The sequence below is a fragment of the Callorhinchus milii genome, unplaced genomic scaffold (genome assembly GCF_018977255.1).
Source record: "Callorhinchus milii isolate IMCB2004 unplaced genomic scaffold, IMCB_Cmil_1.0 Scaffold11, whole genome shotgun sequence".
Classification (NCBI taxonomy): Eukaryota; Metazoa; Chordata; class Chondrichthyes; order Chimaeriformes; family Callorhinchidae; genus Callorhinchus; species Callorhinchus milii.
The window spans coordinates 16655964-16668727 of NW_024704752.1; the positions used below are offsets into that span (position 1 = coordinate 16655964).

Sequence of the window (12764 nt, forward strand, 5' to 3'; positions counted from 1 at the left end):
TTTTGTATTTGTATTGATATAATGATCCTCATATTTGATATAACGCCAACAACATCTGAACATCTTAAAGCACTTCAGGGGGAACTATTGCCAAGTGTAGTGGCTGGGATATTTGTAGGCAAATATTCAACATAACCAAACTGCACACATTTCTATTTTTTTCCAATTTAAGTGACATGACATTATCTAAAATAATAATTTTCTAGAATAACAAACTAGTTAGGTCCAGTAGTGTCTGAAATTAGATACTTCCTGATGCATTAAGTATTCTCATCATCTCTATGATCTAATACTGCACATTGTGCCGGGCAAGCAAAATAATTACCATTCATTTATTTATCAGTAAATTTTACTTCTGCTTTGTAGAAGCAATATACTACACCTTGATGGTGACTGGAACTCTAACATAGATTCAAGATAACAACTGTGTTATCAAAACATTGTGTTTGTCATTTTTTTTCAGTAAGAATTACAGATGCAGTGGAAGATTCTGAATTATTTATCCCCGTATCCACAAGTTTCTAAAATCTGGTCATTGTTTTGAGCAAACAAGTTCAGGGAATTTTTCATGATTAAGAAAAAATCCCATGAGTTTGCAGACTGCACATAAACTACAGTATCAGGTGCAAATTACATTTGATTTAAAACAGCATGTCCTCTAATTGACCAGATGCACAATGATTCCCATGCGTCAACTAAAACATAACTGAGGTCGGGCTTCAATAAATATGTTTTGCTTTAAAGCCTGAACATCTCTTTCTGCAAAGCTTCAAAACGTTGAGTTTTGAATGTGTCCACAGGCAGGGAAGGGGAAAGAGACAACAAGATTATAGGAGTGAAACCATGGTTACAGCCACAGGACTGGAAACTGGGGTTTGTGTGAAACTACCAATCTAACTTCTGAGGATTAAAAAACAGCTTCGAAGCAGAAGCGAGTCAATAGAGCTCCATTAAAAAGATTGCCGTGCTCACAATGCTGGCGGAACAAGCTTCCTCTAACACTAAAACTGCCGCAACCCTCAAAGTCGTTCAAACACATCATAGTTACTTGATTTAAAATGATCTATTTGCTGGTTTCCTAGATTTTCTTTCAGAAACAAAATCAACACTTCCATCTTCCCAAGTAAAGCTCTTTATTGTTGGCATGGAAACTACAGCACAAGTCAGCATGAAATAATGGACAATACTTTGTTCATGAGTGAATATGGAAGTTCTATAAACCTGTGACAACCACCATCTGAGTATACAGAAGTCACGGCAACAAAACAGTCCAAATGAGCACACAGGATGTGGGAGATGTGGGTTTTTCTTTTTTGCAAAATTTTATGAAACTAAGTGTTCTGTGCTGGTGTGGTTTGTAAGCTCATTACTCATTTTTAAACAGTATTTTGTTTCTTTCAAAAAAGTTTCTTTTCTTGGCATCATTTATCCTTGAAGGATTGTTTATTGGTGTAGGGCGTGCAACATTTCGCCCACAAATATACAGTCAATTCAGTTTACAGTATATTCTGTGAAGCACTTTAAGACAACTCGAAGAAGTGATAACGCGCTATATCAAATGCAAGGATTATTATTATTATTATTTCTGTCCCTTCTTATTTTTGAACACTTTTGTAGGATGACAGAGGGCTTTAAGATCTTTAAAAAATTGCCTGCTAACTATTACAGATGTTGCCATTCAATAGCTCCCACCATTGGCTCTTCTTCATCCAGAATGGCAACACCTTCAAGGCTGCAAACTCCTCCATATCTCCTCTTAATGTGACACTATGATTAGCTCGTAGGAGATGGATGAAATTTCTGTCCCTTATCCTCTCTCTTCCCCGGCAGATAAACAGTCTCAGAGCACTTAAAGTAACGGGCCAACAGGACATTGAGGTTAGTTCCAGAAACAATAACAAAATTACATGTGTAAAGCGCCTTTTGCATCGGGAGGAGGTCCCAAGGTGCTGGACAATTAGTGTTTCTGACCTGAGCTGGGGGTCAGGATCAGGGAGCGTGGAGGGCAGGGGAGGGAAGAAGGGTGGTTGAAGGCACGGTCGAAGAGGAGGGTCTTGAGACGGCACTTGAAGGAGGCAAGGGAGGGGCCGAGGCGGAAGGACTGCAGGATGGAGTTCCAGAGGATGGGGGTAGAGTGGCTGAAAGCCCCCCACCTGCCAATGGTGGGACCGGTGAGGCAGGGACGTGAAGCAGGCCAAAACAGGGGAGAGGCCTTGTAGGAATTTGTAGGCAAGAGTGAGGATCTTGAATTTGATATGCTGGGAGACGGGGAGAAGATGGGGTCAAGGGAGGATGTGCAAAGCTTAGTGCAGCTGAGGATGCAAATATACAAGCAGCAGAAATATGATTTATTAATAATAATAATGGATAACTTGCTCTTTCCCCTCCCTACATCCATATATGGCAGTGAATTAAAACTCAATGCAACATCCCGTACTTTAACTCATTCTTTCCAAGGACCTCATCCACTTATGAGATTTTAAACCAGATATCAAACTGAGAGCATAAGAAAATGAAGCACAACACCGCACTATTTAACAGGTACAAAACACACCTGAAATTCAGTCCTCTTATTGTCCATGTTTGAAGCACCTTTTTTTGAAAGCTACTGTAGATGTGACGCAAATGATTATTGCTACATGTGTCTTCATCAAGAACTCCATCGACAATGACTGACCACTTCTGTCAGAGCATTATTTATAAGCCTGCTTCCTGGAGATTCCCCTCAGAATCCTCTGGGATTTACCAAAATATTTCTGTGACGTTGTAATTTCCCTGCTCATGTTTCAAATAAAAATCACAACAGCTATACACTGCTGACTAACACAGAAAACAGGCAGGAATGAATCGGTCCACAAGTGATTTGCATTTCACATTGAACATGAAACATTCTGAAAATAAGATGATGCCAATAAGAATACCAATACCAAGAATATCACTGCTTCAATGTGTGAAACTTGCCCGGACAAAAGAGGGAGGGGAAACCCAGAAAACAGTTGCCAAATTAATTTTGAAACTACGATTTATACTCCTTGTCTCCCCCCTCCCCAACCACAGAACACTTTTCCCCTTTAAGATTGTCTAATTATGGTTCCCCAAAACCATACCTTTTCGCAAAAGAGTTAGCTGTTCTCCATTCCCACTGACAGTAGGACCATAGAAGCAGCCATTCAGTCTGTGTCTGCGTGCGTGTGCTGGCACTTTGAAAATGTAATCCATTCAGTCACATTTACCTGCCCTTCGCCCAATACCCCTGCAAATTATTCCTTTTAAAGATATCAATCTAAATTCCCATCTGTTTCCAGATAATGCCAATGAAAATCGAGTGAGTTGTTCTTTGAGTTTAACAACTCATAGAAAGTGTCCTGAGATTGTGATCAAGAACAAGAGCATTCCTCTCTAACTTGGGGGATTGTGCTCAATTGATGCTGCCCCATTGCTTGGCACCAGATCGATTCAGTTAACTCAAAAATCTGAACCTGTAATCTTCTGAGCTCATGGCCTTGTGTTTGTTGCACAGGCCGGTGCCTTTGTGCACAATACCAACCAGAGAGCCACGATATTCCCAACTTCTGCAAACATTCAGTCAATTAGGTGTCTAACATGTTGCCAACATTGAGAATCAACACCTCAAGCTTTTGGCACAGATAGTTGGGCACCTTTAGCTGAGGGATGGGGGAGTGCAGAGGCAAATCAGACAATTGTTAAGAATTTTCTACATTCACACAGTCAACCGTTCAATCTCTCCCCATGAAAACAAAAGATCATTCATTTTAGTTGGATATTTGTGTATTATTTTGCAACAGCTGTTAAAATGCCATTGATATTCCTGTCCCTTTGACAATTTCAATACCGGTAATTGCAGAACTAAGGGTCGAGCGGGATTGCAATACATTGCAGAGTGAATGAACAACATGATAATCTAAGCTGCACTTGACCGATATTGTGCACAATATCCAGCCACACATGTCCTTAATCCATTTCACTTCTATAGTTAATTTAGCAAAGCACTAAACTAAAGCACTAATGCCAGATATGCACACACATTTTTAAAAAAAATCATTTCAAAAAATCATTTCAACATCTCGTTCACTGATAGTTCACCTAAATCCAGAAAGTGTACATCACTTTCATTTGTTTAAATGCTTTTCCTATGTACGTCAATTGATCTCCCTTCNAAAAAAAATACTTCAGGACATTCTGCTCCAAAGCCAAGAGAGGACCTTAGGCTGCTTCCTAAGGCTACTTAAACACTATTATTGCTAATGCTGTTCCATGCTAACAAGGGAACCCTTAAAACAGATGTTCAAATCCATCAGTCATATGTGCTGTGATAGCTGGCGGGCCTATTGCTTGGGAATAGTGAAGTGAATCAAGAAGCTTCACCACTTACATTTTATTCCCAGGAATTGTTACAGTGATAGGTTACGCGTGTGAGAAAGTCCCTTTACAATTTGGAATTTTGAAAAAATCTTGTGCGCTAACATTTATCTGAGCCATTATGGAAAACATTTCCTTATGCATTACAAAAGATAAAATTAAAAAATCCTGGTGCTGTCACTTAACACTCATTTCTCTTCAATGGCATTAAGCTTATCCAGTTCAAACGGCAGATGCACAAATGGAAAGAATACTTAGATTGTTACTCAGTGCGGCCCAGAGGTTGGAAATTTCTCTGTGGTAATGTCTGAGTGTGTGTGTGTGGTCAGGAAGCAATTCTTACACCTGTGTGATCATCGTTGAGAATAGTTTACATCGTGAAACTGGAAATTTTGCTGTGCGAAAATACACCACTGTCAAGTCTCTTTCAACAAGAGACTGAAAGTTCTTACTCTGATACATTCATTCAGTAAACTATTAAGTATCAAAGTTAATAGCTTACTGGATGTACACCCCTAAAATATCATGCTTACACGAAATGACTTAATAAAGTCTCTCTGAATAAAGAAACCACATCCTCTTTTTCTGTAGCACGAACAGTACAAGCAGGAACGTCTTTTACTCTAAACCTACGAAAAACACATTGAAACCTACAAAAATCAATAGACATTCAGTGTTCTTCTAAATAGGAAGACACAAGTTAGGTCTAAAATACCCTTTTAAAATTCTATGCGTTACAAATACGTAGAAGCTCTCCAATGCCATACGATGAGATTAAGCACTTGATCACCGCAAGGCAACTGTAAACCAATGCAATCTATCACTTCTAACTATTAGATCTATACCTGCATCGATGGGTACAAGATAACATGCAAAACAAGGATGTATATCTATATATATATATATTCAACAGCCTCCAAAACACAATTTTCAACACAGATATGGTGCAGAAATGCTGTTGTGTATAAACAGGCATAAACAAAATCTAGCATTAGATGTGCAGAATGTCTTCATACAATTTCGAAATAGAACTGTGGTGGCTGTCAACGTAAAATAACCTCAAAGCTATGTGAGAATAAGAAGTCACACATTTCTCCATACTTAATTTGAATGGTTTAAACCTCTGAAATTAAAAAAATCTGAGAAATCATTCATTCTCACATGGGTCACTGCTTCATCGCACTTTGTAAGTCCTCTGTAAAGCATTATTTTTACAGGTGTTTAATATTATTGCTTCCAAGTACACCTGGGAACTCCCGACATAATATAGCTTGTGCTAATATGAAGTCCTCAAAGATACAAATAAAGGCAAAAATCATTTCTCAAATTAAAAATGATTCTCTGCACAGATGGAAAGCAATTGTCCCAATGACACAATTTGAGAAACACTTAGTTCTATTTAAACTAAACCATAACTAATACAGTGGAGACAATAGGACTACAATTTGATTTGTAGCAACGAATGGCTAAATGCAAACCAAGAATTGTACATACAGAACTGAACCTTTGTTCTTCAACATGGTTTGTTCGTTTTCGTGTTCGACGTTTCCTCCGAAAATCAATGCTGTGATCTCTCTTAAAGACTTTAACTCTGAAGCTCATGTTTACGTTATCTCCTGGTGTTCACAGGAAAGCTGGGCAGAGCAGTTCAATATGACACAGTTGGAATAACCTCAGTCGAAAGACATACCAAGGAACTTGGTTTAAAGTTGAAGCCTGTTGAAGCTGTGGGTGGGGAAGTACGCGCAGGTCACAATGCAAATGAATAGAGGAAAGAAAACCAAAACCCAGACCATTATCCTATCGCTCATAGCAAATAGAAACTTACGTTTTTATTTTCTGTCCCTTTTTTTTACAAAACACTACAAGATGCCATCTGCACCTACTAGTAAACGTCAATTAAATATTTGTTCTCTGTCTATTTATACAAACAAGTACGGAAGAACCTAACTAAAATACCATTTGGCCCCTCTAACCCATACCTTGCACAGTCCAGAAAGTATTTATGCACGTCTTGAGAGAGGTAGTTAACCACGGCTAACATACAAGCAGATAAAGCTTTGTGAATTTTATTTCCTGGTTCCCACGGCAAAAGGCAATCTACCAAAATTCCAGGATAACAATTTCACCATCACATTATACAGTGTTACAGTATTCAGTTCCAGCAGTTTACACTCCACAAATCATAGCTCCAACAACACAGCAACCATAATTTCCTATAGAATGTTTCCTTCAGGTGTCAGTCTGTCTTAGTTGGTAGCACTCTCTCCTTCTAAACCAACCTTCTATCTGATTGCTCAGATGTTAAAGATTCTTTGGCTTAGGGAAGCCCACTGTGACAAGGTTTGAGAACCCCTTGCTGTATTTAACGTAGCTGCTCGATAGAATAATGCTGCACATTTCTTCCTCTGATTGTAAATAATGTACAAGGAATTGAGAGTATATGCAAGAGTAATTTTACATATTTCAAAGCATTGTCGGAAGGAAGTTGTTTGAACACAAGGCCTATGAACAACTGGAAGCGAACCCTATAGGAAATTTCTAATTTTGGCATTTCCTGCATCTCCATTTCTGAGAAATCATGTGCAACAGCGCTACCTTCTTTATAGCTTATCACAGGTGGTAGCCTATCGTACATTAGCAAGTGTGATTTTCATCCAGATAACAGGCACTTCCAGTGAGAAAAAAACACACTATTTAGAATGAAATGCACCATTCTCGAGTATATGGTTCAAGAGCTATATCAGGACTTGAAATCACATGGTCTAAGCTGACGCTCCAATGCAGTGCTGGAGGGTGGGACGGGGGTGCATTGTTGGTGTTGCTGTCCTTTGGATGAGATGTTAAGCCGAAGCTCCGTCTGCCTGTTCAGGAGGACGTTAATGATCCCATGGCGCTATTCGAAAAGAGAAAGGAGTTTCTCCTGGTGTCCTGGCCAACAATCCCCAGTGGAAAATTGGTCACACGCTCGCTGTTTGTAGGACACTGCCGTGCGCAAATTGGCTGCCGTGTTTCACCCACTAAACATGGTTTCAAATCACTTTACAAGGTATCCTGTGAAATACTTTGAGACATCTTGCTGATGTGATAAGGTATATGTCAAATGCAAGGATTATTATAAAATGAGAGGGCAACAAGGTGGATATTCTGAAAGGCTGAGATTGAATGGGCCGAAGGACGTTTCTCAAAACTGTTCTTACGGTCTTATGAAATTAAAACTCGTCTGAATCCTATAATGAGGTTATGCCCTTGTGTAAATGGTGCAGAAACCTGCTGTGTGACATTTTAAGACACTTTAATTTGAGGACAGAGACTATTATGCAGATGCTGACCAGCAGTGAATTCTTTAATGCAGTGAGTTCTTGAACTCTAATGCAGGATGTCTACGCTAAAAGCTCGAAAATTGCGGTATTATCACTGAACATTTCTCAAGCTCTAAACCAGAGTTGATTACCGGGAAATAATACAATCAGTGCATGTTATATAAAGAGTCATAGATACCCAAGAGTGATCACAGGCTAGTAATCTCATTGCATAGTCGAGATGAGATCATTCACTATGAGAGCGAAGCAGAAATTATAAACTCAGAGATAAAATGGTAGTTTTAAAAATCCCTCCCCTGTATTCGTTCTTTTTAACTCTATATAACGAGGTGAAGGCTTATTCTGTTTTGGGGACAGTAATCGTGATGAATACTGATGACAAGAGACCTCTGTACAGTTCATGATGACTAGCACTGAAAAGTTAGCAACTGATTATCTTGTTTATTACCATGGAAATGATGGTCAGTGCAACGTTATATAGATTTAATTTGACATAAGTTTAGAATTGCAGAGGACAATTTGAAGACAAATACCAGGAACTTTTTCTTTACACAAAGCGCAAACAACTGTAAAGATAATCAGGAAGGATGTTTGAGGCCAGGACACTGGACTCATTTCTAAAACAGCTTGATGCTGTGATGGGGGTCAGATGAGTATTCTGTAAGGATGAGATCAGATGGGTAATAGTGCCTTCTTCCTTCAAAATTAATCTTGAACAATCAGTTCAACTTGAGCCACTGTTTTATTGTCCAACTTATATTGAAGCTTTTGTAGATGGTGCTGAGGATATAAAATCACCAGATCTCAGGAAATAACCCTTGCACAAGATTTTACTTTAGTTTTCTAACACATTTGAATTCAAACAGAGCGAATCAAATTAATTGAGAATTAGTTGGCCGGTTGTTCACCATGTCTAAAGTCTGTTAGACTCCAATAAAACAAAGCAATCTTAATGATGGTTATTTTGTCTAATCAAATGTTGTGCAGGAGCATATAATCAAATCTTCCATTTGATATTACAACTTTCACATCAGGAGCACGGCTCAAAGTGCTTCACACGATTTACTGTAAAGTTTAGGAACTGTATTTTGTTGACTAAGGTAGCAGCCCATTTGCACAGTAATGTCCAACAAAAAATCTGAATTTTCTCGAGGGATGGTTGGCCAGGACCCTGGGAAAATTGTTATTCTCTTTTCAAGTAGTGGCTATGCAATCCTTAACATTCATCTGAATACTCCACTGGAGATTCAGGTCAAAATATGAATATGTAAGCATGTGAAGTGAGTGAATTCAAAGGCTTGACTTGCTGCTTGAACCCACAACCTTCTACCTCAGACGCACAAGTGCTACAAACTGAGCCAGGCTAACCTATGATCTTAGACATGTGGCTATAACCTCTATTACACTCAAGCAATCAGAGATAGCACGAGTGGCCAGTGCTGGTGAAGTCTGAGTCAGTGACTTGTGGAAACTGTGGGTGTAGTTTGTATATACTGACCTTCCTGTAATTGATCTCATTCTGGTGGTGTTGAGGCTTTGTCCTAAAGCTTTCCATCCAGCCCTTTGTTATCTAGAGGCTTAAGTTCAAGTACATCCGATTTGTATTTTTTTGTTAGCAAATCATTCACACAAGAGCTCAACTTTATGGTGTATGTGTCCATGTGACTTGTTCGTTTCACACAGTGGTGGACAGATATTGATTTGTAATCTCATGTGTGTTCTACCTCCTTTGCAGAAAGTATGAGTTTATTATTCCATTCAGCTTCATGGAAGTTTGCTACATAATAGTAAATTGTGGAGTCCTATAGCGCAGTGGTTCGAGCACTCGCCTCGCAAGTGAGAGACCTGGGTTTGATTCCCAGTAGGGTGAAACCTTGGGCAAATTTCTTTACTCCACACGCCGGATAATAATCCCTCAAGAGAAAAACACAATAATAAAATGATCACTTCAATCCACGACTGTTTGTGGGACACTGCTGTGAACAATTGGCTGCCGCATTTTGCCCACAAGTATACAGTCAATTTACTTTACAGCATATTCTGTGTAGTGCTTTGAAACATCTAGAAGACTTGAAAAGCGGGATATCAAATGCAAGGATTATTATTATTATAATTCTTACAACAGCTACAGTTTTATAGCAAAGTCGAGAGAAAATTTTGAGTGTTGGGAATTGGCCCACATTTGAAACCCTCATGGAAAGCGAAATAAAAGTTGATGGTTCTTGGAGCAGATTCACATAAAACTTTTCATATAGCGCTTTATAACGTCATCTGAATTTCTCGAAGCATTTCACAGCACTTTGTGATTATGTATTAATATTTGAAAATAGTTAACCAAAATAGAAACTACTGTACTACCATTACAGTAAAACAAATGTAGTTTAACTGTAGAGGTCATTGATTTTATTCTACTCAACCTTTTTAATTTAGCAGTTGCTGCAAATACACAACTGAAAAGTATATTGTGGTGGAGAGATCAATGTAGCCAAGGTTATCATACTGTCATGGAAGAATACTATATTTGGAATATAAAGGTATTTTTATCCATTTGCCAAATTTGGGAATTGGCAAGTGGAAACAACCTAATGCAGGTTTAATCCTGAATTGATATCTTTCTGTTGGAAGTTGTCATACAGACAGTTGCGCAAAAGTAGCCTTTAACCCAGATTGCACAGTACATGAGAAAACAGCACTTTATTTACACAAATCTAATAAGTACAGTAGTTTTGAAAGCAGAAACAGCTCTACTATGGACAAAGCTTTGGGTTACTTTACAGAAAGACTGAATAAAATTGTAATACATTTGGCACTGATGCTGAAATGCAGAGAAGTCAGCTGCCTGCTAATCAGTATAGATAGCATTGAAAATTTAATTCAAAGCCTTTAATTTAATGCAATGGCCATCACATTGCATCTAAATAAATCTAGTTGTTCATTTTTAAACATTATCTCATTTTTAAATCTATACCATTGGATCCCAATACATCAGTTTTTAAAGCATTTCACTAATGAAGATGGTTTCGCTTGTTACTTTTAACAAGTCACAAAGTAAGCACTTTCTCCATAAAGTGTCATCCATATGACTGAATCACTTTCCCTCTCACTTTATAACTGTTTGGTATAATAAAATTATTGTTCAAATATGTCAGGTGAACACTTTACTTCCATTGTTGGAAAGATTAATAACATCCTATCTAAATTAGTGATTATTAGCCAAACTTCATCAAGTTACAAAGAATTACATAAAATGCCATAGAATGGAAACAGGCCATCCAAGCAATCTTGTCTGGTGTTTATACTCCACCATCTAGGTCTAAGATTTTAATCAATGAAGTATGCAAGTATCAAAATATCTCTCTTCAGTGAATTATAGTTTCTACATTCTCATCCAAGGAGACATTTGTAAAACCAGAGAGATTATTGTCAACAAATCTGCAATAACCAATAGTCAGATGAATTACCTATTGCACTAATAATGCCATTTCCGATCCATGTACATTTGTTTATGACATCTCACTGGTAGCACGTTGCCATGCATACTAAGGCACTGGTAACTTCTCCTACAGGAGAATTGTGCAGGTAACTATTGTCAAAGGGAAAGTATATTATGGCAGAAGGGAAGAAAATGGATTTGACAATGATGTCAGGATTGGTCCTGAGAGAGTGGAGTGTGGCACGTTCAGAAGGAGAAAGGCTGCTGAGTGTTCCCAGCGACTTCTGTTTTTGTTAAAGTATATTATGATTCTTTTATAAAAATGGTTAGCGGGGGCAGCCCCAATGTTATGGCGGATTGAGCTGCATTTTATGAACTCGAGTGCAATGGTTCAAATTCTGTTCAATGATGGGTTTGCTGTTCTGTGCCAGGTAGCACAAAGTTGCCCCCAGCTTTCCCTATGGTTTGGGAGGGGAAAACCAACCAGGGTTCCTACCCCGGATCTCACTCTCTCTCTCTCTGCAGCACCCTCTATTGATTGTACACGTAAATGGCAACCGCATGGGGACAGGTCAGTCTCTGCAGTGACGCCCTCTACAGTCAAGTGACCTGCTAACACTCGCTGCCAAAGCTCACACGTCAAGAGGGTTCCTGGGGGCAACATGTACCTGTGGAACCTCAGCAAAAGTAAGCTAGGCAAGTCGCAGAGAGACATGTGCCAATTGGAAAAAATTAGAAATTATTCATCGATTGTCAGCCAACAAATCCACAGTTTACCACACTTTAGAGAAAAAATGCTGCGAAGCACTTGAAGACATTTGAACACAATAAGGCAATACATCATCTGAAAGGATTCCAATTGTGTTTGTATCTTTGTTGGGTACCCGCGTTGGAAAAAGAATCGTATTAATAAAGTATGTGTGGGACTAAATTGCATGTTAAAATGCAGAACATTGTTCTGTACTTTAAACAGCATATTCGTCAGAGTGAGTTCACTGCTGAAGGCGAATACCAATTCTGGAAAAAAGTTAAGTGCAAATAATAGCCACAGGAAGTGGACCTGCAAGTCATTGCAATTTAACAATGAATTTTTTTTGTGAACATGACAATGGAAGATGGTGTGTTTTGCATAGATTCTGAATAATTGATTTCATAAACTGTTCCCTACCCAGCTACTTCCAGTCATACTCCGATTATAGGTTTGTAAATAATTAATATCCTCACAATACGTAACTCCCATTTGGAAGTGGGATTAACTATTGAGATTTGTAGTCTGAGTTTAAAATTCCGCCTGGATAAGATCTACAAAAGCTCAGTCCCGGTTCCTTGTCTCAGACGTTTCCCCAAACCTGTCCTGGATCCCCAAGTGTTCAGTGTTTGGGAACCACATGGAGGTGAGAACCTATTGTGATATTGTAAAGTGCACTGATGACATGAAGCTATGTAGCCAGGTGCAGAGAAGTAAGGCTTATAGTAGTCAGAGGAACTTGGGCCAATTTGATAGTTTGGCTGAGCTGTGGCAGCTGGATTTTAATGCGAGTCAAACAAAGTACCTTGAAAATGAATTGCCAATCATATGTATATCATGGGCAGGTGCCCACTAGTACAGAGAAAGAAAAAGATGTGGC

The 12764-nt window shown here is 38.7% G+C and overlaps 1 protein-coding gene across 3 annotated transcripts in view; it reads right to left on the minus strand.

The window, feature by feature from the left end:
* The window catches only part of dock10 (dedicator of cytokinesis 10), a 94384-nt gene that overhangs the window by 57270 nt on the left and 24350 nt on the right, over nt 1–12764 (minus strand). Inside the window, exon 1 of one of the 3 annotated variants that reach the window (XM_042339035.1) lies at nt 5875–6054. The exons of the other annotated variants lie outside the window; for them this stretch is intronic. Coding sequence (XP_042194969.1) covers nt 5875–5982 — 108 coding nt within the window. The 5' untranslated portion in view covers nt 5983–6054. Of the gene's footprint in view, nt 1–5874; nt 6055–12764 lie in introns of those variants that run through there. 3 annotated transcript variants of the gene reach the window in all.